The sequence below is a fragment of the Syngnathoides biaculeatus genome, chromosome 1 (assembly GCF_019802595.1).
Source record: "Syngnathoides biaculeatus isolate LvHL_M chromosome 1, ASM1980259v1, whole genome shotgun sequence".
NCBI classification, from domain to species: domain Eukaryota; kingdom Metazoa; phylum Chordata; class Actinopteri; order Syngnathiformes; family Syngnathidae; genus Syngnathoides; species Syngnathoides biaculeatus.
Window position 1 is genome coordinate 12,338,478 of NC_084640.1, and position 27,727 is coordinate 12,366,204.

At 41.4% G+C, this 27,727-nt stretch overlaps 2 protein-coding genes across 3 annotated transcripts in view; one reads left to right on the forward strand and one right to left on the reverse strand.

Annotated features, from left to right (window-relative positions):
- Positions 1-6,307: 6,307 nt before the first annotated feature.
- Positions 6,308-19,681, forward strand: col9a2 (procollagen, type IX, alpha 2). The gene is made up of 32 exons (XM_061817316.1): positions 6,308-6,495; positions 7,628-7,702; positions 8,339-8,374; positions 8,467-8,529; positions 9,224-9,277; positions 9,904-9,939; positions 11,038-11,061; positions 11,152-11,205; positions 11,305-11,358; positions 12,434-12,484; positions 12,566-12,622; positions 12,898-12,951; positions 14,075-14,128; positions 14,253-14,306; positions 14,748-14,801; positions 14,884-14,937; positions 15,046-15,099; positions 15,198-15,251; positions 15,337-15,390; positions 16,040-16,084; positions 16,176-16,229; positions 16,314-16,367; positions 16,433-16,486; positions 16,563-16,634; positions 16,908-16,943; positions 17,039-17,083; positions 17,346-17,378; positions 17,530-17,676; positions 17,784-17,838; positions 17,940-18,128; positions 18,206-18,283; positions 18,629-19,681. Exons 1-32 carry the CDS (start codon positions 6,424-6,426, stop codon positions 18,832-18,834), a joined length of 2,076 nt encoding a protein of 691 aa, XP_061673300.1. The 5' UTR covers positions 6,308-6,423; the 3' UTR covers positions 18,835-19,681.
- Positions 19,682-19,736: 55 nt separating this feature from the next.
- Positions 19,737-27,727, reverse strand: part of col16a1 (collagen, type XVI, alpha 1) — a 40,873-nt gene continuing 32,882 nt past the window's right edge. For both annotated transcript variants that reach the window (XM_061817098.1, XM_061817108.1), the window contains 22 exons: positions 27,594-27,648; positions 27,473-27,525; positions 27,282-27,335; positions 27,159-27,203; positions 27,010-27,063; positions 26,891-26,926; positions 26,740-26,802; positions 26,589-26,660; positions 26,445-26,498; positions 26,249-26,293; positions 24,505-24,549; positions 24,254-24,307; positions 24,104-24,157; positions 23,961-24,011; positions 23,729-23,818; positions 23,601-23,636; positions 23,460-23,504; positions 22,499-22,696; positions 22,352-22,415; positions 21,886-22,062; positions 21,721-21,798; positions 19,737-21,246 (listed from right to left, as the gene is read on the reverse strand). In XM_061817098.1, coding sequence (XP_061673082.1) covers positions 21,053-21,246; positions 21,721-21,798; positions 21,886-22,062; positions 22,352-22,415; positions 22,499-22,696; positions 23,460-23,504; positions 23,601-23,636; positions 23,729-23,818; positions 23,961-24,011; positions 24,104-24,157; positions 24,254-24,307; positions 24,505-24,549; positions 26,249-26,293; positions 26,445-26,498; positions 26,589-26,660; positions 26,740-26,802; positions 26,891-26,926; positions 27,010-27,063; positions 27,159-27,203; positions 27,282-27,335; positions 27,473-27,525; positions 27,594-27,648 — 1,617 coding nt within the window. In that variant the 3' untranslated portion in view covers positions 19,737-21,052. The remainder of the gene's footprint in view (positions 21,247-21,720; positions 21,799-21,885; positions 22,063-22,351; positions 22,416-22,498; positions 22,697-23,459; positions 23,505-23,600; positions 23,637-23,728; positions 23,819-23,960; positions 24,012-24,103; positions 24,158-24,253; positions 24,308-24,504; positions 24,550-26,248; positions 26,294-26,444; positions 26,499-26,588; positions 26,661-26,739; positions 26,803-26,890; positions 26,927-27,009; positions 27,064-27,158; positions 27,204-27,281; positions 27,336-27,472; positions 27,526-27,593; positions 27,649-27,727) is intronic.

Below are 27,727 nucleotides of genomic sequence, written 5' to 3' on the forward strand. Positions count from 1 at the left end.
CAAACAAAGCTCGACATTTGGAGCTGGAGACTGTAATTGGAACTGAAGTGTGATGGTTTGTGATTACAGACCGCGGAGACCGAACAAACACAATCGTTGCAGCAAATTCCTGGACTGTGGGATTTTTTTTTTTGGGTGGGGGGATTGTGATTTATGATAAAATGCTAACTCTTATCAGTCCACCGTCACAATGACAAAATCCCTTTTCACATGGTTGTAGTTCACATCCCCTTTGGCCCTTCAGTGTGTCTGTTTCCATTCTTAAAGGCCTTTAATGTGCTTCATGTGTGATTTCAACCACAGTGAGTGAGTGCGTACTGGTCCTGTACGTTAATGATTACGAGACATCTTGCTTGTTGCGCGCTGGGATGAGGTAATACAACACATTTTATGGATCATACACATATTGCAAGCAGCTGCTCAATACTGCTTCTTGCCAGTGACCTTACCCTCGTCAATGATGCTGCCAAGCAAACAAATGAGAAATGCATACAAAAAGAAATTCACACTTTAGTGTGTTTGCTACTGAAGAGGAGTAGCTGTTGGAAGGCTGCGCTGTCAAGAAGATAATGTGTGATTTATGTAGAAAATATGTCTGCATCATTTTACTGAAAGCCCGTACTTATCATAAAGCATGACCCATGATCCCTCACATTCTCGGCTGTCAGGTTCACTTTCCTGTAGTCAACACCAGGTTGCAGTTTCCAGGTGGGGTGCACGTACATGCATGCACTCCAGGACTCTAGTGTCCGGTGCTGTCACTCATTGGTGCTCATTTTATGGGCTTTTGGTCTGAAGAGCATGTCCTTTTCAGATATGTGTCTGTTTGCTACACCCAGTCCCAAAACGGAAATTAAATAATTCCCCCAACTAGCCTAAAAAGATATGTTGATAACAAATGCTTCTGTTGTTTCGTACATATAGCGCTTTGTGACAGTAGAATATGCTGTATGTAGGAGTGATCTCCTATTATAGGGCCTTGACAGTAATGGTTGACAGGGACTGTGTCAGGTGTTGCGGTACCAGAATAACTGATGTAAAACTGTAAAAATTAGAACAAGACATACATGGACAAGAGCCAAGAACATGGAGGTGGAATGGAATGCTACTTGAAGGAGAGAGTTTCCGCTTGAAATGTTTTGAATGTGGGAACGAGTGGACCAAGAGGAGAACTAATTCCGCAATCCACGCTGACAAAGAGCAGCTGGTGGTTCGATACTGCGAGCATCAATTCTGAGACGAAAGCCATTGTGAATGAAGATGAAGACATGATGCTTGGGGTAAATCCCGATGGCATGGCAGAGCAATTACCTTAGTGATTGAATAGAAAGACAACCGGACAATAAGAAACAAACAATACTAATCCCAAGAACCTCATAGCAGCCACTGTATGTTTGATATGGTTGGGCATCCATAGCGGGACACGTAGAGGTCAGTAATGGAATTATTAAGTGAAAATGATATTGGATATGGTACAAGAGAGCGAGAACATCTTGGATTACTCATAGAAAAACAGCACATCAATGTCGCGCTTAAAACAAAAAAAAATGTAGTGCAGAGTATTAAGTCTGTCAGAATAAGAGATGTGAACGACTGCTGGGTAAGGTCGCATCAAATTAGTCACTAATGCAGCAAGTCACCTGCAGTGTGCACTGATTTAGGTGATCACGTGCAATTCTGTCAGCAGTATGGATCACGGACAGCGAGGTTTTCAATCAGCCCAGTCGTGTGAGCGGGAAAGGTGTGTCCAAAGTGTCACTGACAAATGCTTGAGCACAAGACCTCTGAGGGTTATTGAGGAGAAAAAAAGGTGGAATGACACGGAATGAAAATTGGAAGATAAAGAGATGGATGAAGCCGGACAGCAGTCACAGAAGGGGAACGGTCGGAGATAAGTCACATAACGACAAGCTGGGGAGGAGAGCGAAAGAGTTCAGGGAGTGTGAGAAGGACAAAACCGGCTCGGACAAGGCCTATTTTGTAACAACACCGAAACATTGAGGTGTGAAAGTGTTGTCGTGCGAGATCAGCCTGAAGGATCGAGTGAAAACAGTCTCGCGAGCGGCCTGAAGGAATGGAGGCGAGAAATGAGAAACAGGAGGATGAGGATGCTGCATGACATATGTTCGCAATAGCTCACTAAATCCCACCGCAAGACCGCAGATAGATTAAAACCAGATCTTATTAGTTCATATAAGAATGTGTTTGCATGAAGCCAAAAAAAGAAAGTGACTTTGCTGAGCCTGATACTTCAGTATTGCTCAATTTGTGGGCAGCATGTCGTAGTGCCGAGTGAGAGCATGTGTTATGAAGTATGGTTTAAATCTTCTTAAAAATATGCGTCAGCATAAGCTCTAGTGTGACTCAAAAACCTCTGAAGATGGATTTACGTGTTTTACAAGGTGGGTGTGAATATTACGTCTTTCACCCTGCGGGTTTCCGTCTGTTATTTGTCAAAACGGTTTTGTAAACAAATGGCTAATGCTGATTGTTACTACTTTATAATCAGCACATCGAGCACATGAGAATAGTCGGCCAAATGACATGGCAAAAGCTTTTGTCCTCTTTCTGGCGGAAGTGAAACTCGGTGTCCTTGGCAGGATTGACGTGTTCTACTATCATTTGCGTGGGCAGTTATTTTCGTATTTGCCAAAGGGCTTTCGACAGATAAGCTTAAACATATCCCCAAAAAACAAAAACAAAATGAAAATAATGTTATCATTTCCAGATATGCCTGCCAGAAAAAACACAAGAGAATTGGACACAAAGGCATGAGTATGACCCTGGGGAAAAATTAAAACAATCCCGAAATCAAAGTTAAGCTTCATTACAAGCGTGATTAGGCCAATATAAGTAAAAAAAAAAAAAAGAATCCGAGTGTGAGAGGAGAAAAGTCATAAATGGAAGGCAAGACTCTCTTTGCAGTTTGGGAGTTTTAAAGGGATGTTGAAAAGATGCAGCTGGGGAACACGAAGGGTTCAAATTATTATTGGAGGCGCACACTCAAAAGAGCAGATGACGAAGGGAAGACTGACAATAACCACTGAATTGTCAATCTTAAATACTTGGCCAGTACTCTGATATTTCAGAGGGGTTAGGGTTTTTCCAAACAGACCACAATGAGTGACATAATGCCAAAAGCTAAAAAATCCATTTATATACATTTAAGTTTGTTTTTTTTAATGCCGGCTTCTTTTTTTTTTTTTTAATATTAGCATGTATCATCATTGCAGTTGTTAGCACTAAAATTGCTGTTCATATCATCTGTAAAGGAATTCAGAAAATTGGTCTCTGCTTGAATCGCAAAGTGTTTATTTCACAAACTTGGGAATGTAAGAGCATTAAAAAAAAAAAAAAAAGAAAAAACATTCAGGAACTTCAGTACGGACCGTTAAAATATTATCCTAGCGTGCAGGTGTAAGAAATAGCAGGCAAGTGCTAAAAGAGGCAACCATTAACAACATTTAAGGCTGACCCCGCGGTCCTGCAGTCAGGCGCTAATGTAAAGACCAGGGGACAAAAAAAAGGCACATGCCGACGGGCTGAGGTTTTTACTTTGTCAGGTATGAAATATTCATTGGGGTTTTTCATGCTAACAATTCTGGCATGAAAATGGCTTTGTGTGTTGAAAGTGCTGGCTTATTTGACATGTGAAATCAATAGAGGGGCTGAGTGGATGAAAACACATGATTAGGTTGTCAGTCATCATGCTTGAAGAAGTCGAAGTGCACTCGTAATTGTTTTCAGTTGAAACATGATCACATGTATTGTTGTTCCTTTTTTACTTTGCTTACTGTTATTTATACTAGGGTGATTTGTGTGTGTGTTGGGGCAGAGGTGAAAACACACAAAAAATCCTTAACTCAGATTGGATTTGACTTAAAAAAAAAAAAAAAAAAAAAAAGACGTCCTTTACAGCGGAATGTACGTACATGCTCTTTCATTTTCATCAGGGATTCATTGACGTTGGATTCAAACCGCTCATTTGACCTGCTGTACCCGAAGTGAGGCGGAATGCTCAATTGTACATTGACCATAAAGGCTGACAAAATTCTGGCAGCGATAAACATTCAACATAGCTAAAAAGGAGAAATGACACATAAAAGCAGCATCACGGCCATTGTTCCACCGCTTCAAGGGGACGGATTACATAGTCGTACATAGCAGCATGCTTCATGCTACATAATTTACTTGAGTAGATATTACATGTATATAACATCACATAACATGAAAGTAACTAGATGTTGATTTTGCTATCACACAGATTGCCAGCATCCTTCTTACTTTTTTTAAATGTTTATTTCCTGTGGAGAGGAAAATAAATAAAACACTTCTGAGGTGGTCTGTCTTAAGGATGTTGTAAAATCCTTTAACAGCTCTCAGTGTGACGTTCATCGACTTCAAGCAACGAGAAAAAAAAACATTGTTCTACTTATCTTTATCTTAACTTTAGCAAATGATTTTCAAGTATTGTTCATAATCCTTTTAAGGTGTATTGCGGACAACCCGATATTGACTTGAAATGGCAGAGCTTCATTCCCACTTTTGAAGTTAGTGTGCGGGATTTTAAAAAGTCTATCATAATTAACGTACTGTCTGCAGCCTAGGTCGTGTATTCCAGTGCGGAGCCTAAATAGTTGAGAGGCAAGTAAATTAGCCTGAAACGATTGAATCTCATGAACGTTTAATGAGGCCGCTCAAATCGTGAAGTTGACGCCGGTGGCAACGGCGAGAGTGAGAAAGATGGTCGAGTGAAGCTTTGGGAGGAAGAGCCCTTCGACAGCTGGTTGCGATTGGACCGAAGATGAACGAGGCGGACGCGGACAGCGTAAAGAATAAAAAGGCCTGAGTGTGAGCAAAGTCCTCATTGAGAGGGTAGAGTAAGTGCTCCCATTACTTGGGTAATTAGAAGGCCCGATGGTCATCCAGTTGAATACTCGCCATTTTGTTGACAGATTTCACATTTCTGATTAGTGCCATTTTCAAGGGATTAAATCATTTTTATAAATGTGAAGATAAGCAGTAAAGAAAATGGATGGATGAATGGATGCATTTTTGTGCTCAATAACCACTTACATATGAAGTTTGGACAAATGTTGTCATGTATGTGCCGTAGAATGGCCGAAATGTGTTCTTCTGTTCCCCAATAAATTGACCACATCCTGTAAAAGTCGGCAAGACAATAAACACGAAACCTGACCTGAATAAGTAACCACGCTGAATTTACGATCTGTTTACAACTTTCTGAAAATGGAACAGGAAGAGAGCGTGCATCAGATTCTACTCCAAACAACACGGTATTACCGTAGATGTCCAAAAACAATCTGTGTGTGTTTTATGACTTTTAGAGCTTAATTTAACACTTTAACAATAGTCGGTGTCACTGAGAACCATTATTCACCTGACCACATGTAAATAAAGAAATGTCAACAAAGTTGGTTTGGAGGATTTGTAAAAATTTAGAAGGGATTTGAATACAATTAGTCACGTGTTTTATATTATAGTACTGTAACCTTTATATATAACACACAACATCAGAACTGATGACATGAGTTTTGATCATCCATCCATCCATTTTCTTTAAAGGTGTCACCGGGAGCTGGACCCTATCTATCCAATTCCCAGCTGACTTGAAGGAAAGGCGGGACAGACAAGCATTTACAGTCACGTTCACGCCGAGGGCTATATTTCAGTCGCATTTGAAGTTAAAGGCCAAACTCAACGCCGTGAAAATGGTATCTCTTGGTTTTGCTGCCCTCTAGTGGAACTGAAATGAACTTCATGTTATTTCGCTTGACAACCGTAGATGTCACTGTAAGGTCTTTTTTAATCCTTCCAATTTGCTCAGGTATTAGTCAAAGGACTGACTGCATAAAGATAAATGACCGCTTGATATCAGTGTGTTTTATTTATAGAAATATCAATAATGATTGCATTAGATATTAAACTTTCTTTTCTTCTAATCATTTCATGGCCCAAAGCTCATGATGAAAGGAGTTCCATTTTCAGTCATTCGTCCGATTCCTGTGGATTTTAGGAGGAGCTTGAGCTGCTTTGAGAAAAATGTGTGTATTATCCGTAAAGTGACCAATCACAGCAACTGATCTTATACATATGTGTTTCTTTGCTTCTTTAGGGGGCCGGCTAGGACCCCATCACCACACCTCCGTCTACCTCTCACTCCCCCCACTCCTTCATCCACCCCTCTGTACCCTGTCCTCCCGGAGTTGGACTTTTTTTTTTTTTTCCTTGAGTGTGCTCATACTCACGAACACCCACCCACCCTCCACCCACCCACCCCCACACCTTGTCTGAGGCAGTTTTCACCCTACCAGTCCCTCACTGTGCTGACCTGGATAGGAATAGTGGAGCAAGAAGAGAAGATTTGGTGAACCGAGAAGCGACCGATAGGGGAGAAGGACCATGGCTTCTCTCTCGGTCGTGCTGAAGTCCTGGGTCATACTGCAGACACTGTGTCTAGTTCTGGCCCAAGTGGTAAGTGGACTGCGGACACCTGCTGCTAGATGTGACTTCTTTCTTCTCAGGTGGGGGCCCGGGTGTCATTTAGAGGGATTTTATTGAGTTGGTGGGAGCGTTACCGGAGGGGTTATGGTTAGGATTATGCGATATGGGCTAAATCACCTGACTTGATTTGAACAGAAAGCTGAGCATGAAATGGATTTGCAGATTTTCTGCGGTGAAACAGCCTTCCTTTCTTTGCATTATGATCTTTGTCATATCTGAACTGAGCTCTTGTCTGAGATTTTATAAATGGAGACTCTGATGGACTTGGAGTTTCCCAGGTGATGGTTTTCCCCCAACACTTTCTCGTTTTTCAAATGAAGAAGAAAATGTAGTCTATTTTTGTTTTTGGTTTTTTGTGACAATGGAAGCATTGGCACACACACGTATGTAAACAAACATAACTTTCACCAAAGAGTGTGAAGGGCCCTTTTTAAACTGACACCCACATGCTATCTGCTGGATGGTTTTACACTGGAGGCATTTTTGTTGTTGTTGTTGAAGGATTATAATTTTTTACTATAAAGGAAGTTTCACCTGGAATGCCTACATACATGAAGATGGAAAGGTGGGGGGTCGGTTGGTGTGTGTGTGTGTGTGGGGGGGGGGGTAATGTGAGTAACCCCTCCTTCCACATTCCTCTTTTTGTTCTTTGTATCCCCTGGTGTTATTATTAATTCATGTTTATTGTGATGTGTTCTCAAACATGGGATTATTGGATTTTGTCCCATCCTCTCACAAAATACTACTCCCAAGTGCAGAAATCTTCACTGAATGCATGTGTATTACTGTTATTAACATTGTTTTAATATTTTTGATCAGCATACCATATTGGGCAATAACAAAAATCTGAAAGCATTCCTACAAATGAGCCTATGCATATGCACAGCATACTTAAATATGGGCTTCAGTCATATTCTATTTTATTTATTTATTTTTGCAGGTTTTTTTTTCCAACAAGCCATTTATCGGACTGATTGGAAGGAAGAAAATGAACTTAGATAATATATGTTTGTGGTTATGACTTTTTATGTATGGGAAACTTGTTTTAATTTATACCTAATCTCTGGCTAATGTTTATGTCTCCTTTTCTTTCGACTTTCAGAGAGGTCCACCTGGACCTCAGGGCCAGGCGGGCCCTCCAGGTCCTTCTGGCACGCCTGGGTCAGACGGCATTGATGTGAGTATTCCCCCCAAAGGTTTGCCCACCAAGTTTGTCACAAAGAGCATGATTGTGCTCGGCAAATACCAACACGGTACCTAAATGTAGTTCTAACGTGTAACCGGTAGGGGGCTCTGCAAATGCAAACATATTGTGCTACAAAAGGAGCTCTGTTACTTGGCAGAGTTGAGGAAAGGAGTCTGCGTTTGTCTCAGTAATGTGATACATTTGAAATATTTTAGGGATCGTCGTAGGGTGGTTTTCAAAATATTCTGTAAATGAACAGCTTCAGACTGTAAAAAAAAAAAATCAAATGAAATTCAAAATCAACTGTTCAAGCCTTTACTCTTTGGGGTTTAGTCACTATTCAACGTTTTCAATGAGACATAAAACGAGTTGAAATAAAGATAACGTTTCACATGATTGTCTTGGCGGATTAATGACTAAGAAAACATTGACCACAACAAATTTGCAATGTTGTTTTCTTTCTTTTATTTTGCCCTTTTATCCTTTAAAAACATTGGGCTTTGTGAGGCTCTTGGTCATCAGTTTGCTATGAATCTTATAATTGTGTCAATACATATGTCACCCAAGATTTACAACTATGTTTAGCCGATTTACATTTCCTCCTAATTCATATTGGTCACTTTACAGGGAGACAAAGGTCCACCTGGCCCCCCAGGTCCACCAGTAAGCACTGTTCATTTTCCTTTTTAATCACACAAAACCTTAAATGATTTTTCCCAATGTATTTTGACTTACCATGTTTTATTGGTTCACAGGGACAAAAAGGAGAGCCAGGACAGCCGGGTCCTGATGGTGCACCGGGAGAGAACGGCATTGATGTGAGCAAACAGAATGTTGACATTTTCCCGGCCGTCACGTTACAAGCAGAATGGTTCCATTTATGACAACGAGTAATGCTGCAGAGCAACGTTTAATTGGATTGTTGTATTTGTAGTTGACCTCAATAAAAGAGGTAGTAAAAGAGTCTGTGGATATAAAAAGGCTTAACTATTCCTATACACTATCTCCTACACTAAATATGTATGTACTTATTCAAATTGAATAAAGTGTCAAAAGGGTTGCTCTGTACGAACTAGGACATGTGCTTTTTAAAGGAATAACGATAGATGGTTATGGAGTCATTTATTATCTGTAATGTAACATTTTCATTGTTAACTACAGTATATTGATACATATTTTACTTTGAGAAGTCACATGCGAATGCATGCGCACGCACACACACACACACACACACACACACACACACACACACACACACACACACACACACACACACACACACACACAAATTGCAGACTTGCACCGTCTTTAGAGCTTTAGCCAGTAATCCTCTTTGGAATCTCAATCTGCAGTTTGTTTCCTAATTACCTGCAGGACGTGTGTCAAGTTTAATCATACATGAATTTTTCAATGTGAATTCAAGCCTCACACAGCAAACATGTTGCCTTGCCAACCTTGACCTCACTGCCCCCCCCCTTTTTTTTTTTAAATTATTTTCCTCTCTGTCTTCAGGGATTGATTGGTGCAAAAGGTGACCGAGGTCCAGTAGGAAGCCCTGGCCCAAAGGCAAGTGTTGCCACACGGATGGATGAAAATTTATGAAAAAATATACTTATTTAAATCTTCCCGACTTGGAAATTTAGAAATCCAAGTACAGGCACTGCAGAAGAGTGCCCCGTTTGATTATAACGACTGAAGTGATTTACTCGCACCATGTTTGATGATGCTCATTCAGGTGTTTCAAACTTTTGTTGCTGAGTTATTGGATTTATGGCGGCATCATATCCATATATAACACCAATCTGCAAAGTAACCTGAATAGCTGGCACATTAATCAGTTGAAGTATACTGTAAAAAAAAAAAAAAAAATCTGAGATGTAATGGAGTGTAAGTATAAAAAGGCATTAAAGTGAGATATTGTGGAGCACATTGTTCTCAAGTAATTAATTACATTTTACTCACGCTTGAAATCAAATAAGGGGAGAAACTGAAAATGGTAATTGGTGCTTTTCATTTTCAGAAGGATCACATTAAGAACGTGTTTCCACTTATACCATTGCTTCTAATTATTATAGAATAGATTCACATGATGAATGTCAGCATGATGCACAAAGTGCACCCCCCAATGTAATATTTGTGGCATTGTATTTGTGGTGTTAATACAGTCTTTCTCATTGTTCCCTCATGTGCAGGGTCAGCCTGGGTTAAGTGGTGAGCCTGGCAGACCTGTAAGTTTGCATTTATTATTAATAAGATTAAATGTATGTGCATTCTTAATGAATTCAGGTTCTGCATTTATGTCTTAAGAGCAGGAAAAGTATTTAAATTACAATGAGGCAATTATTCCTGTGCGGTTAGCAATGCTGTCACTTCAATCCTGGTGTACCGGAGCCTATCAGGTCCCCTTTGGATCATGCCTGAATGGCTGGCCACCTGTCCTTTCTTTGGGGTTAAATTCATCCAGATGTGGCATATGCTTCATTTGACAATATCTGATAAGAGTCTTCTAATGGTCCCCAATGACCAGTGTCTATTTTATTGATCACTGAAATATACCCTGTATATGTAACATGAATGTCGGCAGTACATTGGAGGAGAGATTAGACATAATCCCTAACTCTATAATCAACAAGTTAGGTTTAGGGTTAGGGTCCCAAGTTTAGGCCCAGAGGGTTAGGGTGAGGCTAAGGTTAGGGATTGCTGATCCCCATTTCAAATCAGGGTTACGGTTTGAGGATTAGGGTCAGGTATCATTGATCACCATAACAAATGACTGTTCGGGTCAGAATAATGATTTCAAGGATTTGTTTTCAAATCCTTATAGGTTAGGCTATGATATTGTTTGCTCTCAATGTTAGCTTGCCCCTCCCAGCTTTTCACCCTGTAATTCCTCTGGTTGAACTGTAACAAAGAATGTAACCAGTAGAGGGCAGTAGGTCTCCATCTAGCCGACACCAACAACAGTCCAACATCATTTCTGCAGTCATTCAATGTCACGGTGGGAAAAAAAATGAAGAGAGGGAGTGAATTTGTGCCTTGGGCTCTCCTTCCCACTAGGAGGCTCACATACTTAATTACATTGCTTGTAATTAATTACAAAGCCAAAAAAACAGCAAATGTTAAGTATGAGAGGCTTTGTTCTTCATGAGGAACTATGCATTCTTCATGCTGAGACAACACAGACATTAGTGATTTACTACCACACAGCGGCTTTCCTTCATTGAAAGTTGTTGTAAACCATGGAGATATGATAAAATACATTTCACTGGAATTTGGTGCCATTTGTCATTAAATGCTGTAACAATTTCTTCCTCTTCTGCACACAGGGACCTGGTCTCCCAGGACTTGCTGTAGGTTTATTGTTTAATAGCTAGATGTTTAAAATAAGCATTTTTTTTTACTGGCTAATATAGACTCTATTCTGTCACTGAATTATTCAGGGAGCTCCGGGGCCCATTGGGCTTCCTGGTGAAATTGGGCCCATTGGACCAAAGGTAAGCACATGTGATAACACTCACAAAAGATAGAATTATCAGGTTCTAAGAAAACAAAAAACAGGATCATTTTTGGTGTTTTTTTCCTCTTTGATGTAGGGTTTGATGGGACCGCCTGGACCTCCAGGGCTTCCTGGGCCAGCAGGCAAGCCAGTAAGTATTTTTCTTTGTGACCCAAAACACAGTTTCAAAACAGCAATTTGAATTACAGTTAATCTCCAGATTTAAAATCTATAGAGAATGCATTTTACTAGAAAAAAGTAGATCCTAACTGTACAATCTTATTCAGTTTGGGATACTTTAAATTAAAAACCAAATGTTTACCTGTCTAGCAACTAGAAAATAGACAGTCTACAAATAAAAGAAGTGGCCTTACTGTTCCATACAATGTCCTCAGTGTATAAAAGTGTGTTTTGATTGTTCAAAATGGCTTTAAGTATAGCACCCCAACCACAAGTCAAGTCAAGTTTGCCTTGTTCGCATACGTTCCTATAAGTGTACAGCACAGTACACTTATAGAAACAGTAACACAGCATCAGGTAAATCAACCACGATTGACTATGAAGATACTACCCCAGTGAAAGGACATTGTACCTCTTAGAGCAATGAAGATACCACCTCAGTGACATATCATTACACCCTACTGTACCTTTGGAGTGTACCACTCCAGTAGCCAATCATTTTACATTTTATCATGACTAAAGTAACATATTCGGTCCACAGTATGCGCCTCTTTATTCAAATGACACAACACCGTGCTTAACAAAATCTTTAGTGTTAAAATGCACCATACAGTCCAGGCTCCATGAATCCTGAACATTCAGAGGTAGCACTGAAATACCAAGAGCTTTGAGGAGGAGGCTTACAAGTACCTGTATATTTTCCAGGGGTAGATGCAGCCTCCAGCGTGCATCCAGAGTGGGGGGGGGGGGGTATCTTCAATGAGAATGATGTTTCCGGCTCAGCGGAGTGAATTTGTTAAACTTTAGTGTTGTCTAATGGTAAAAGCCACTCCCACCCTCCATTAGATCTGTGGCTTGTCTCTTCTGACTGTAGTGGCGTTACATCAGCTTCGGAAGATATTTAACCTCCTAATGCAATCGATAAACAGAGAAAAGAAAGAATGGAGGGACACGTTGAGAGCAAGAGTTCTCAGCTTGCATGAACAACTGTTGCCAATTGGCTAAGTGACTAACATAGTCCATTCATCCATGCAACACTTATCTAGGGTCCGCCAGGGAAGTTCATTGGTGGAGAAGAAGGGAGTGCCGATTTCCAGGTTAGATCCAGAGGCACAAAATATCATGCAGATTGTGTCTTTACTTATCATAATTCACAAATACCCCTCTCTTACCAACAGTGTCCTCTAAACTGTCCAGCAGGAGCTAAGGGCCCGCAAGGACTTCAAGGAGTAAAAGTGAGTGTCCTGCTTCACTGGTTCATGTCTTCCAGGGGCAGACAAAATTATTAAGCACTCTGGAAAGCCTGAAACATCTTAAACATGTCGATCTGGCATGAACGGCTATAGTGCAATATTCAAGTCCTGTAGGTGCAGCTTCGTCTGCTGGATACGACTCGTCACTGCATCATTGGGCTCCAATGCAAAGGGGCAGTAACAGGATGGCAAAATATTTGTTGTATTAACACCCTTGATTTGATCATGACGATATTATACTAACGGTTGTCCTTTAGGGCCACAAAGGACGTCCTGGAGCTCTTGGAGAATCTGGCAGTATTGGAAAAGTGGTAAGCTCCACATTCTGTCAAGTTCATATTTCACAGCCCAGCATTCTCACCAACCATTCAGACCCAGTAGAGGCAAGGATTAGTTCTAATGAGGCCCCACGAGACACATGACTGGCGCAGATCTGGCTGTGGTAGTCTGGCCTGGCAATGCAGGCAGCCTAATGGTGAGAGGGGGTTAAAAACGGCGGTGAGGAACCAAGTACAAGAAAGTGAGGACGAGCCAGTCAGGGTTGAAGTTCTCACCTCACCTTGCTGTATTAAGCAGGTCTAATGAGCATCCTGCAAAATCCTTGGGAGAAGGAAGTCAGAATTAGTCTGAGAGTTTGCCTCACAGAAGGTCTGCTGGCGACAATTAGACATTGAAATTACTACCTTGCTAATTGTGCAAACTAGTGCCTTAGACATTATTTCCTGACCTCTTGTCTTATTATTCTACTCTGTCTTCAAAAGACGGTTGTCAGGAGTTGTCCACATGTGCTGTTCGTAGGATAAGACTCCATTTATATGACAAAAATAACTTGGTATCCTTCTTTAAGAAAATACCTAAAGAGAAAGTTTATTGTTAAAATAACATAGTAACATAATTTTGCATACTGCTAAACCTGTATTGTTTGGATAAAGAATAAGTAGTAGTAGTTTTACATATGATCTTGATACATGAGACACTAAAAGAAACACTTTTCCAATTCAATAAGATGCATGAAACTTGTATTTATGAATTGGTCCTAAAGCTAAAGCTAAGTTAACGCACCTTTGCTCAGGATAAATAGCTCGTGAGTTGCAGTTACGAGTTACAGTACTAGTTTTCCTTCCTCATACCAGAAAAGCCCTTGTCTTTGATGACATGCTTCATTTTCGGCCTTGCACCACAAATTTCATATATTCCTGCACTGAATTGAAAATTATTATTATTTTTTTTTTAAATAACTGAAGGCTAAGTTTGGTTTTTGGGGGTGTTCCTGATCTGACTTACCATCATTACATCTTCAAATAGGCCTACCGTTGTTGTTGTTGTTGTGTTGTTGTTGTTTTTTTCTCTCTCAAAAAGGTTAGCACTTGTTATTTTTTTCTTTTGCCATGAAGAGTAAAGAAAAACAATTGATTTTCTCATTTAATCCTCTAGGGAATCAAAGGAGAAGTGGGCATCTCTGGAGAGCAAGGCATCCCTGGACCCTCGGTATGTCAATAAAATTAGACATATTGCATGGTGTACTAACTTATTATGACCGAAGTGATTTTTTGGAGTAGTTGTATTTGTTTTTGGTAAAGGTTCAACATCTCTATTCCCTTTTTTTTTAAAGGGTCCAATGGGTGTGAGGGGTTATCCTGGAATGATGGGTCCTAAAGGAGAGGCGGTGAGTGATACAACTTCTTCTCACGTTCACATAACCTTTGTTTTTGTCCACCTTATCTTTCAAGGAAAGCCTGTTCTCATTTTACGTTAAGCTCCAAGTAAGCATTGGAGGACCTGACCCCACAAGACAAAGATCATCCATTACCAGCAATGGGGACATATTGAAATGATGCCACTGCACATCTCTCTCCTCCTCTAATGAGTTGGGGTTATCTGGGTCCGCAGTGTCTCCATATGTAGTTAATGATCCTCTGTAGCAATCTGTCTTACAGTTAACATTCGCCGTGTTAGCCAAGTTAGCGCCAAAGCCAAAATGGCTCCTCGCTTTCTTTGTAACTCCCATTAGTGGATTGAGCTAAGCGCTAATTGCCCCTTCATCACAATGAAGGGTAGGCCACCACAATCTCAAGTGATTAAGAGCACTTTTTGTGCTTTTCCCTAGGGACCTCGTGGATACAAGGGCATCAATGGACCTGTAGGGATTCCTGGACCTCCAGTAAGAATCCACACAAGCACAGGTTTGTGTTGACATAGAAAAGGAAGATGCACACATCTTAGGTAATCTATTTGACTTTCAGGGTGAGGAGGGACCTCAGGGCCCACCTGGAGAGGCAGGAGATAAAGGAGATAAAGTAGGTGACTTTGCTTGTGTATTTTCGTTGAATATTTTGGTTACAAAAATGATCCGGATGTATGATTTGAATAGATTAACATTCATTTTTTTTTTTTTTTTCCCACAGGGCAGCCGTGGTATCCAGGGCCCACAGGGCGCAGTTGGCAAAAAAGGAGACAACGTGAGTTGCATTTTTTTTTTTTTTGCTGCCCGATTCAGTTTGAACAATGTGAGACTGCGCCAATTAAAGTCCACTGGCACATGTGTCTGTATTTTCAGGGCCTGCCTGGTATTGATGGAAAAGATGGCACACCTGGTATTCCTGGAATCAAAGTAAGGGTTGGCTTGATGTTATCACGATAGGATGCTTTATGTTGCTGGGAAGGATTTTTCTGTTCTCATTTCAGTCTTTTTGCAGGGTGGGCCCGGCCAAGCTGGGGTGCCAGGACCCCCCGGTCCTCAGGGAACAGCGGTGAGTGATTCATGACAGCAAAGTCATGAAAAGCACATGCAAACGAGATTGTCTGCAAATGTTCATTGTCACGCAGGCCACGTAGGCAATTGTGGCAGCGTTTCCTCCCCGAAATCAACAAGGGCGAAACAGAAGCAGGTGATACCAGCAGGAGGCAGCTGGTATATTTTGCTGTTTTGTTGTCTGGGCTCTCCTCCAGGGTAACGATGACCCTATGGCCCAAGTTGTTGTAGAATTTAAACTACCTCGAGACAGCATTCCCCCCTCCCGTGACATAGTGATTTATCACAATAAAACCTGTAGCTATTCACATTTGTGTGGCTGCCGTTCTGACTCGGGGGTAATGGGGCATGGGATGCAAGCTTTTACTGTGTGGTCATTGCGGTGACACTCCGTAATGTAATGCTGTGATGCATATCGTAATAATAAGCTGCACAGGAATGTACAGCACCATCACTGCCAGGAACCTGATTTAAGGTTTACGGTAATGCAAAAAAAAAAAATAAAAAAAAAAAACAAGACAATGGTCACACCTGTCAGACTGTTAAAATAATTCAGTCTTTCAAGGGCAGAGCATGGCAGAACACCCACCACGTTGGTAAACCTTTGATTGATATTACATTGAGTTTCATTTCCTTTCTGTATCCAGGGATTGCCTGGCAGTCCAGGTGCCAAAGGTGGTCCTGGAGCTAAAGTAAGTCTTTTATGAAATAAAAGCTTCTCAATTTAAATGCATTTTTAATTTGGTATATTCGAAATACAACTTATTCTCGGCCTCTTGTTAGGGTGAACCTGGACCTAGGGGTCATTCTGGCGTGACTGGCACCCCTGGACCTCTGGTAACAAAAACAAAGGAGATAGATTATCTAGTTTTCATTACGCTGGTAGTCTTACGTTGTGTATGTAAAATGACTTGTTGCTAGGGTGAGCCTGGTATTCCTGGTGAAGCTGGGATGGCGGGAGTTCCTGGTCCCAAGGTAAACGTCCCATTTTGTTCTACTAGCAACGTCTGTTAATGTACTCACCTGATATGCAACTACAGGGAGACAGAGGTCAACGGGGTGCAGTGGGTCCCCAAGGAACAGTCGGGAAGCCTGTAAGTTGCATGTTTGCTTTGCATTAGATGTTTCAAATTGTTAAGCAAAATTTAATTTATTCTATATAATCAACAGGGAAATAAAGGAGAAAGGGGGCCAATGGGTGTCCCAGGTGCTCAGGGCCTGAGTGGAACCAAAGGAGACAAGGTGTGCTGTGAAATGACTGAGTCATAAACATAGTTATGTAGAGCTTTCCGTTAGGGGGCAGTGTTTACCCATGAGTAAAGTCATAAATTCAGAGAAAACCAGAGCATTAGGTAAGCACTATTAATCATCTCAACATCCTCATTGTCCTTGTCTTAACGATTAGGTCACATCTTCATACCTTGTCTTTCTGCATCTGCGGTGATGCCTGCTTTCAATACTTACATTTCGGAACACTGTACATATATTCCAACCAACAAACATCTCTTATTCCAGGGATTCCAAGGAAAAGGTGGGCCAAAGGGAGACATTGTGAGTCACAGTTTTTCCTCATTTAAAGCTCAGAAAATATACCCATGTACTTTATAATATTTTGGTAATATTCCCTCCCTTTCTTTTGCTTAAAGGGTGACCCGGGTGTTGAGGGGTTGGGTGGTGAGAAAGGCGAAAAGGTAAGAACATAGCTGGAGCTCAAATGAACAATGATTCAAAGTGAAAAGATGAATAAACATTCAGAAATAAAACTTGGAGGAATTTGATTTAACAAACAAAAAGGTCAGATAGTTCTGAATGTAGCTGTGAGAACAAAATAAATGACAGAAATTGTTCCGGTTCTTCCAACTTTAGATGAATCACATGACATTTTTAGGATGTTCACTTGGAACATTGTGAATGTTTTGTTTTTACATGAAATGCTTCCTTTTGCTTTGACAGGGTTTGTCTGGAGAACCTGGACCTAAAGGACAGGTGAGCTTTGTAGTTTATTATACATTATTTTAAAATGTGAATGAAAAATCACACCCTCCTGCATTACCTTTGCTTATTTTTCTCTTTGTTCATGCACACTTGTTGGACTTATCTTTCTTGAATTGACTGAACCTCGGTGGTCTTTATGCAGCAAGGCGTGAGGGGGGACCCCGGACACAATGGCCCAACCGGTGACCCTGGAAAACCAGGGGATCAGGGATCCGCTGGACTGCCCGGTCCCAGAGGACTTAATGGTGTGCGAGGTGCGCCTGGCATGCCGGGTATTCAGGGTTCGCCAGTGAGTCGACTTCATTCTTCTCCGCCCTATCCCAGCACTTGTGACGCATCCTGGGAAATACTTGCTAATGTCTGAAAACTAAAGACCTATTTGGATCTTCTCTTCAGGGACGTGATGCCTCTGACCAACATATTATTGAAGTAGTGTTGAAGATGTTGCAAGGTGAGCATCCAGAGATGACTTTAACCCGACATGACCAAATTGACTTCTAGTCAGAAATGAGTCAAACAAGAATGTTCTTGGTAAAAAAAAATCTGTTACAGAGAAGCTAGCAGTAGTGGCTGTGAGTGCCAAGAGGGCTGTGCTTGGGGGTGCTGGTGTCATGGGACCCCCAGGCCCTCCAGGACCTCCAGGAGCACCCGGTCCCCAGGGAACGCATGGTATACCTGGTTCTAGGGGCATTCCTGGCATGATTGGAGCTCCTGGCCAGATTGGAAATACGGGGCTAAAAGGTAGAAAGAGACAGATGACCGAATTACGTTACTTTGCCTTGAACATCCAAGTCCATTTTCTCTGTTTTCATTGTCAGGAAAGAGAGGAGCCAAAGGTGACAGAGGAAATCCTGGAAAACCCCACCAAGGACCACCAGGACCCCCAGGAATTCAAGGCAAGTGGAAGGCACCTGGGACGGTGGTGATAGTGCATAGCTTTAGGTCTAAATGTGCATTTAAAACTGATACTGATAGTTTTTTCTTTTTGGGGGGGACTGCTCTCGACACAGCAGAGCCTGCTTACAGGCATTTTAAAAGCATCATTAACTTCTGTCATTGAACAGATGCTCATGAGTGATAATGTAGTAGGATTCCAAGACCAGATTCTAATTTAAACTGTGGAAAACACACTCACACCAAGTGTATTTGCTTTAGGAGAGTGGCCAATTAGTTATCATGCTAAAACAAGTGGCGACGAACAACCTGGTAAAATACCAACCCTTGTTTCCTCGCCGTCACAGGTCCTCCTGGTGTTAATGGCGTGGCTCGAGATGGCAGGCCGGGCGAGAGAGGCCCTCCGGGGGCAGCTGGTGAGGCGGGTCGTCCCGGTAAAGCGGGTCCGCCGGGCCTCCCGGGCTTCTGCGAGGCTGCAATGTGCCTGGCCGCGTCGGCGTACACCTCTCCGAGACTACAGGAGGCGGGAACCATCAAAGGACCCAACATTTAGAGTTCTGTCTCCATCCACCAAGTCTTGACAGTGGGGAGCGAGAGAAGGACAGAGACCACTCTTCTCACTTGAACATCATGAGCAAGGGGCAGGGGGGAAGATAGTACACTGACTGGATGTACAACCCCTCTCCCCTTTTTCTTAGGCAGACAACCCGATGGGATGTTCTCGCTTCTTAACCCCTTACATCAAAATGGCGACACTAGGTCAAAGCCACCCAACACCCTTCTGAATCCTCCAGTTTTTCAGATCATGTCCCACATCGGTATCCATAAACTGAGAGGATCCGACCGCAAAGAAAGAAGTACATTTTACATCTACAATATTTTATGATTCCTTAGTAAAAGCCTTTAAAAATCTGTGCAAAGGACCAATAAATAATGTACTCTCAGTTGATCACCTTGGAAACATGTATTATTGCCCATTGTAAGCTTTGGGGAAATTCCTCATTCACCTACACACCCCCCCTCCCCCACTTCTATCCTTTCTCCATTACCCGCTTTCTGCCCAAGTCTCATTTTAGAAACTAACGACTACTTTATCTCTTCCTTCTTGTTGCCTGGCAACGGCATATCCCAATGGGAACTCCCATCTCCCACAATGCAGTGCTGTAAATCTTTGTAAATGTGTGTTGATTATTATGTGGAGAAAAAGGAATGGGTCACGATATACACCAACAAAAGAATCCATAAATGAATAAAAGTTCCGACAAAAGTCATTCTTATTTCCGAACGCATTCGTTATGGTGTCTGAATGTGCTTCCTTGTTTCCTGTGCACCTTTCACAGGGTCTCAGCAGTTTAATGATTTATTTTCCTTAACAGAAGTTATTTATTGTTCTTAATATAATCAGCTGTAAAAACTTCCAAGCCAATAAAAAGGAACCTTTTATAAAATCCCATGTTTTTTATTATCATGTAAAAATGTTGTTCCCATATTATTATTTTCAATTCAGTCAATTTGCAGTGAACGCAAGCTCCAGCTGGATGGAATTTGTCAGCAATCGTTCTGCAAGTTTCAATTTAAGTGCACATACATACTGTAATTTATACATTTGGACACACCAGTTGCACAAATATACAACAAAAACAAAATACCCCTTGGTTTTTTTTCTCTCTCAAATGCTTTATAAAACAACATAAGGAAGAAACGTGTTGCATAACAATGACCTTAAACAACATATACACAGCAAAACTGTATGGAGTGATATTTTACAGTGACATTGTCTGGCCATTTTAAAGACATTTTCATTCTGTTTCTATTAGACAAAGAATGACCACAGTTCAGTTTTTTGAGGTTTCGTTAACAGTAAGTGGTATAATTGAAGGCTAAATAATGGGCCTCAAGCTGTAGAATGGCATTTTGATAAGTTGTGAATTCAAATGTATTTGTTCTAGTTGCGGATGGAAGGCTGCAAATATTCCAGAGGGCCATATATGCATAAAAGCATCTTGCTTAAATGCTAAAAATGTGAGTATCCTATTGATTCATGAATTAAATTCTCCACTTCAAATAGCTGGACATTGCTTTATGCATGTTTGGAGGACAGCATTTTCTTACTTATGCTAATATGTAGCTCATCAAATGTTTCAAAATGTATAAAAAGCTGCTACAGTATATATAAATATAAATATTTACAAAACAGGAAAGCCCTCAAAAAGGGTCCATATGCATTCATTCTCTTACAAACCAAATTCAGCTAAGGATAACGCCACAAGCATTGATGCCATTTTAAAGGTATGGGAGGCACTGCTATTTTGAGGGGGAGAAAAAGAAAAAACAAAACAAAACTTGTGAGAGGCGCAAGCAAAGTGCTACAGTACATGTTGTTGCTTTCTAAACTTGATAAAGAAAATTTAAAACTAAAAAAAAAAGAAAAAAAAAACACTGTGGATCTTTCCACCTCCCGGTGGAATGTTTTCCAGAGTGAAACATTGCAAAGAGAAGGCAAAAAAGAACAACAGAGAACGAGATGGGAAGGAAGTGAAATTTATAGGGGTAAAAAAATGATGCAATAAAAATTCACTGCTTATGTCTTGGCGTGGGGGAAGAATCACAAGGATTTTTGCAGCACACTACACAAACAAATCAGAGAGTCTGTTTTTTTTTTTTTTTTTTAAACAGTAAAAGAAGTTCCCATATTTAATGTTGTGGTCAGAGTTGCTAACTTTTTGTCCTTTTTGAATTCCCTACCTCTGTCTTCTGTGCCCTTGGCTTATTTACCAGGGCCCCTTGACAGAAGGGCCCTTGGGGCTATATTCTACTTGATGGCTCATGCAGTCTGAGGGGTTACACCGGCCATCGTTTCCCTTCGAACCAGCCGGTCCGGGTGGACCCGGGATTCCAGGCACTCCCTGCTGGCCAACGGGACCTGGGGGTCCCATCTTACCATAGCCTGGGGAACCTGGGATACCTGAAAAATCAAAAGTGTGATATCCATTTAACAAACATGGATCATGATACGGTAAATGTTATTAAGTTATTGATATAGCCTAAAAGGTCCCATTTATTTGGCACTGAATACATATCGTAATCTAAAATGATGGAACTTGGTAAGAAAACAAAAGTGATTACAAATGCTTATTTGTAAGTTGAGCCGATGCTCTGTGAAGTTGTGAAGTAGCCCAGATGTTGATTTCTGACTTAATTATGGTAATCGTAACAGTTTGAGAATGATGACTAGCCTAATCACGCTGGTAATTTTTAATCAGTGACAGCACAAACTCTAGAACATTTGCAGCATTAACATTTCAATTGTCAGGTGCTGCTTTCAGTTCTGTGATGAAGTAGCACGCTACTGTTGAAGATTTGTGTGCAAACAACAACATGTCACATTTTCTCCACGAGCTCAAAAACGTACAATATGTGGACCAATTGTATAGAATACCTGGCGCTCCTGGAGGTCCTGCATCTCCCATCTCTCCTACGCCCTTATCTCCCTTTGGACCACCAGGTCCTCGCGGTCCTAAAACGAATTGCATTATTATTCTATGCAGATGAACTTTTCAAACAACCGATGACACTCCAGTTAGTTGTTGTCAGCTCCTCTCACCAGCCGGGCCTTGGGGTCCAGACCGACCTTGTCGACCCATCAGTCCTGGGTTTCCGGGGGCGCCGGGGGCTCCGGGATTACCGGGAATGCCGTCTTTTCCAGGGGGTCCGGGCCGTCCAGGAGATGACACCATTTCTACAGGCATCTGCATACGAGACATGTAGTAGGCCATCCTCTCTGGGGAGATAAGATGCATTCAATGATTTCACGAGAAAAATAAATATTCATTGCCAACCATGAACGTATGTTCAATAATAAACAAAAGGGAATCCAACCAAATGCTAATTGGCGTTCGGTACTTTCTGTCACCGTGCTTATCAATCAAAACATTTCTCATTTGTTTTACTTTCAAGTAAATGCAAAAAAAAAAAAAAAAAAAAAAAATCGTCAAGAGTGACAGCTCATATCGTGAATAACTGTGAGTATGCAGGGAATGCTAGCATATCAAGAAATTGTCTTTCCTCACCATCGAAAATCTTGATGACTTGCTGACGGATGAAGTTCTTGATTTCATCGTAATTGACTACAGCCTGCGAAATGATGGAGAGATTTGGTCAAAAAAATATGGAATTATTCTAATACTTGGAGCAGGTTGGAGTGAAGCGTAACCAACATCATTTCCTGGTGACCCTGGAGTACCAGGTAGTCCGGGAGGACCGGCGGAACCAGGGCTTCCCCGTTCCCCTCTTGGCCCGACCGGGCCAATCATTGGCTGCGCATCCTTGGAGTGATATCCCAAGCCACCACCAGGGGGCCCAGGTCTGCCTCTCTCCCCTGGAGAGCCTCTTTCACCCGTGGCCCCTGGCTCACCCTTTGGAGAAAGTGATAGACAGCCATTAAATTTGTCCCTTTGTTGTTCACCCATGTATTTGTACTAAGAGCTAAAAAAAAATGCTTCTGTCAGTCAGTGAACACAAACTGTTTGGATGTCATTTGGAAGAAAAGACAATAGGCATTTGGCTGCAACCATATCAATTTCCCCCTAGCAGGACCCTTCACTCCGATTCCATAAAAACCCTGAAAAAACGACTTGCCACATTAGTGATAGTGATTTATCGCAAGCAAAGCTGCCCATAATGGACAACCAATGTTTACGTGTCACAGAAAGACAAGCGTCTCTTGAAATAGAGTGCGTGGAAAAGAATTGAGGAGTCCGTTCTTGTCTTTTTCTTGTCTTTTCAGCTAAAACCCCGACAATGGCGTCTTGTCAGCTTGACAAATAGCCTCATCCAGCATCTCCTCTCTTGCTTAATAGCATTATTCCAGAGGCAGAGAATAGCTATATCACCGTACGCCCGGACTAGAATCACATGTCGGAAGAGGTCGTTGGATATAGGTGGCCGACTGCCAGCGCAAAGAAGGGCAAATTTAGGTCAAGAGTAACGATGATTTCGGTGGGAGGATCTGAGAGTGAAAGAGTATGGCATGGGTGAAGAGTTGGCAAAAAGCTGAGAGAAAGCATGTACAGCATATTGGCCTAAGCTTCAGTACGACTAAAAACAGTCCAATAGATAAACAAATAAAGGAGTGCCGTCATGGTTTTGGAGGTGTTCTGCTGGAGAGGACTCGCTTACCTTTTGACCTGGCTTTCCATTCTCACCGTGAAGGCCTGCCATACCCTGATAAAAGAAAGAAAGAAAGAAATAGCCACAGAGCAATTGAGCATTTAAAATAAAGACATAAATAAAAAAAAAATAACGCTTGTCATAACTCACATCTTTGCCGGGAGAACCATCATTACCCGGCTCTCCCTAAAGGACCAGAAACAAAGCAGGGGAAAAAAATGTTTAAGTCATATTTATAGATAGGTGGATTTCCATAAAAGCTGCTGAAAAGTACTGACCATTAATCCTGGGTGACCAGGTGGCCCTGGAGTCCCGGGCATTCCTGGGAGACCTCTCTCTCCGTTCTGACCTTTATCTCCCTTGATACCCTGCAAAAAGTCAGAGTGGATAATAATTCCTAAGGAGTGTTTCAATTATAGTTTGCCACATGTCCTTTCACTCGACCTCTCGCAAACACAAACACTCAGTTAATTGAATCAGGTCATCATGATCAATTCTGGAAATTCTTACCACTCCTGATGGACCGGGAGGTCCTGGGGGTCCAGCTGGACCTGGTGAACCCTGTTGGATAAAATAAAACTATGGACTGCCGGCGCGACATACATTTGGGATAAAATAATTAAAAATAAAGTCAAAAATAGTAATGAACCTACAATGTGGCCAGATGGTCCGGGTCGTCCCTGAGCTCCTGGTGTTCCGGGATCACCCTGAAAAGGTTACAGATTGAGATCACGGTCACTACTATCGGGCTTTGTCTGCACAGATTAATTGATTTTATCTTTCAAGCAGATAGAAAGGCGCACCTCGTGTCCTGGTCTACCTGGTGATCCAGGTGGACCTGAAGGTCCAACCTCCCCCTGGGGGTAAAAGAGTAATAAAAAGCATAATATGAGTGGAATTCAGCACTCAGGTAATGAAGCCATGGACCAAAACCAAAGCAAAAATGGAGTGTTTTCACTGCTTTAGGAATCAAAATGTCACGTCCTTGCATTATTTTTCAGTATTCTCACAGTAATAAAAAAATGACAGGTGAAGTAATAAATCATCAACCAACCTTTGGTCCTGGAAAGCCAGTGTGGCCTGTTTTTCCTTTGAATCCCTAAAGAGAAACATCATATAAAAATATGTATATAGATTTTTTTTTTGCTAGCTAAATAACAGTCAAATGAAATGCAAGAACTTGAGATCATAAACTCTAAATGTCGCTCTAAGGTTCAAACGAGGTCACACTCGTCATCGCACCAGCCACTGTTTTTGCCAGACAATTTCGGATTAGATGGGAGAAAAATTGATCCAAATCCAGAGTCCTGTAGAATCTGATTAAGTACAGGAGCATTTGTTTTGCATAGAAAATAAAACACATTTGACTGACACTTTGTGGTTGTAGTTTGTAGTGTTGTGAAAGTGCTTTATAACGTATTTAAAGATGTCTCCTTACATTGCATACTGAATTAGTGCTTGGTGACTGTACAAATATGACCGTAGATGTAATATGGGTCTGGTATTTTAAAAAAAAAAAATACTCTGGCATTGGGATGGGCACACCTTCACACCGAGTCTTCTGAACTTAACATGCAAGTTTTCAGAACGTGGGAGGATGCCGGAGTACCCGGAGAAAACCCACACAAGCAGGAGGAAAACATGCCGGCTTCACACAGCATCTTAGCTGTGAAAATTATTCATCCACGGACATATAACTCAAGCATGTGATTAGTCGATCTTAGAAAATCGTGCTTAAAGTCCACGATTACAACACCTAAAAATGTGGAAGGCTTTTATACGTAGTGTTATGCACAGGGACAATGGTGAGCATATATGAGTGACTGTCATAGAAAAAATATAATAAAATGAGTGCGGCTGATCAGAAATTGCCAGTAGCACTAATCATGTAATGGTCATACACACCAAATATCAACACGCGTACTGCATGCTCACCACTTAATGGGGCACATAATGATGATCGGAATTGTGTTTGCACACTTTCAATTGTTAATAAAACACACAAAACACCTTGCAGCTGCGGCTGATGGAAATCCCATTAGGCTGTGAAGTATTTGGTGATAAAACACTGACTACGCCACAAACGAGATTAGCTGATTTTGCAAAGAAACGCGTTTAAATGCAAGCCCCAAAACCCAAGGGCACAAACATTTCACGTCTGTCAAGGAAGTCGAACGGCTTGCTTGGAAAATGTTGAAAAATGTGCTTTGTGTACCTTTAAAAGGGAGAGTTTCACTACGCGTAAGGCTATCTAAATGTATGAATGTTATGACTTGAACAAAACGAGCAAGTTACACACAACTTTTCAGTTGAACAAGAATTATATTGCGTGCTATTGCACCCTAATTGTAAACATTGCTCTAATCATCAGAGCGTCCTTTATTTGCATTTGCTACATAACAACTCAATTTGCTTGATTTGTTTCAAGGAAGCGGGAAATTGAACAATATGTGCTGTACATATCTAATTAAAACTTTTTTTTGGTTTTGATTAGCATTAGGTTATTGTTTTTGTTTGATTCTACTTTTAACCAGCATTATACTTTTTAGATATATAAGCTTTTGTTCTCATTATTAGTGGTTCATACTGTTTTTTTTTTTTAAATTATGCCGTTTGCACACCTAATTTTCATACCTCTTAAATGAAAACACCCTCCGAGTGTTGGCTCACGGGTAATTGATACAATTGACCTGTCAATTACAGATTTTTTGTTTGTTTGTTTTCGTTACTAACTTTTAGCACACGTCAATTAAAAATCACTTTCAATGATAATGCAGATGTCAACAAGTGTTACTCACTGGGATTCCTCGTGGGCCCACTGGTCCTGGTGGGCCCATCTCTCCCTGGCATGAAAATACACAGTCAAGACACCCAATGTCAGCAATGCAAAATATTGAAGAAAAAATTCCCAGCTACAAATAGGACTGTGGTTTCATATTTTCTTCCACAATCTTGTTTTTCTACTTCTGTCGATAAAGTGGGCACAGAACTTACCCGCAGCCCCGGTTTGCCATCTTTTCCATCAATTCCCTCAATGCCGGGAGGTCCCTTTGATTGCAAATACAAGTAGCTGACATCTCACAATGGAATAGAATGGCAGAAATCTATAATTTGTAACGTTAGTGATATTGTTTCTACCATCAGCCCCGGGGAGCCCGGTGAGCCTGGGGGGCCAGTTTGTCCTTGAGAACCTTGGGCGCCATCGTTGCCCTGTCAAAGACAGAAAAAGTACACAATCGATTCAGATATTGGTACGATATATATAATTATATATGTATAATATGCTCACCTTTTCACCCTTGAGCCCTTGAGGTCCTTCCCTTCCAGTTTTGCCAGCAAGGCCTGGTGGGCCCTGAATATACATGAATTATTTAATAGCTGCGCAAAAAATAAGAAAGAAGAGAACCTGTATAGCGAGGAAGCAAAGTATAAACTCTTACTGGTGTTCCAGGGAATCCGGGTTGTCCTTGAAAGCCCTTGAAAGATCAAATTATAACACTTTTTCCCCCAGAAAATAGTCTGAATTTACTTTTGTATACTGTATGTTCGTCACACCTACCTGATCTCCTTTTGGTCCAACTGGTCCTGCTGGTCCTGGATCTCCTTTACCCCCCTATAAAAATAAGGAGTCAATTGTGATGTATTTTTTCAAAAACACAAGTTCGTAAACAGAATGAAGGGCTAAACAATGCAGAGTGAAACACTGACCGGTGCGCCCGCCTGTCCTTGATACCCGGGGAGACCAGAAGGACCCTACAAAGGAAGAGAAATGTGAAACGCTCGCAGCACACACATTGTGTAGATTAAAAAATCATCAGTGTCATGCTGTACCGATTCTCCTTTCTGACCACTCGTCCCTGGGCTTCCACGTTCACCTTTCAATCCCTGAGAGAAAAAAAAAAAAAGGGGGGGGGAAAGCAGTTAATCAATGCTAGGGACACATATGAGCCTTTAAACAGCTACGTATCCACCCAAGCAGCCAGATCAGTCAATGCCATCCCTGTTTTATAATGAGCTCCTACCGGTAGTCCAGGAGCCCCCATGGATCCAGGATAGCCCGGTGTCCCTGAAGGGCCCTGAGGTAAAGATCGGGAATTTAGAAGTTTGCTTTTACATGATATAATTTCAAGACATTGATACTTTCCTGTTCGCCCTTGATTCCAGCTAGTCCAGCTGTCCCTTGCTCCCCTTGCTGACCCTGAGGATGCGGAGGGAAATGATTATTTTGGAAGAGGGAAAGTCAAAAACAGGAAGCGGAGAGCTGGAATATGATGCTT

What these genes read in the sequence shown, in the direction of transcription:
- col9a2 (XM_061817316.1), top strand. Translation starts at nt 6,424, where the DNA reads ATGGCTTCTCTCTCGGTCGTGCTGAAGTCCTGGGTCATACTGCAGACA. An exon ending in TAGGAAGCCCTGGCCCAAAG is followed by an intron (nt 9,278 to 9,903) that starts GCAAGTGTTGCC and finishes CCTCATGTGCAG; the next exon opens with GGTCAGCCTGGGTTAAGTGG. An exon ending in CGGGTATTCAGGGTTCGCCA is followed by an intron (nt 17,677 to 17,783) that starts GTGAGTCGACTT and finishes TCTTCTCTTCAG; the next exon opens with GGACGTGATGCCTCTGACCA.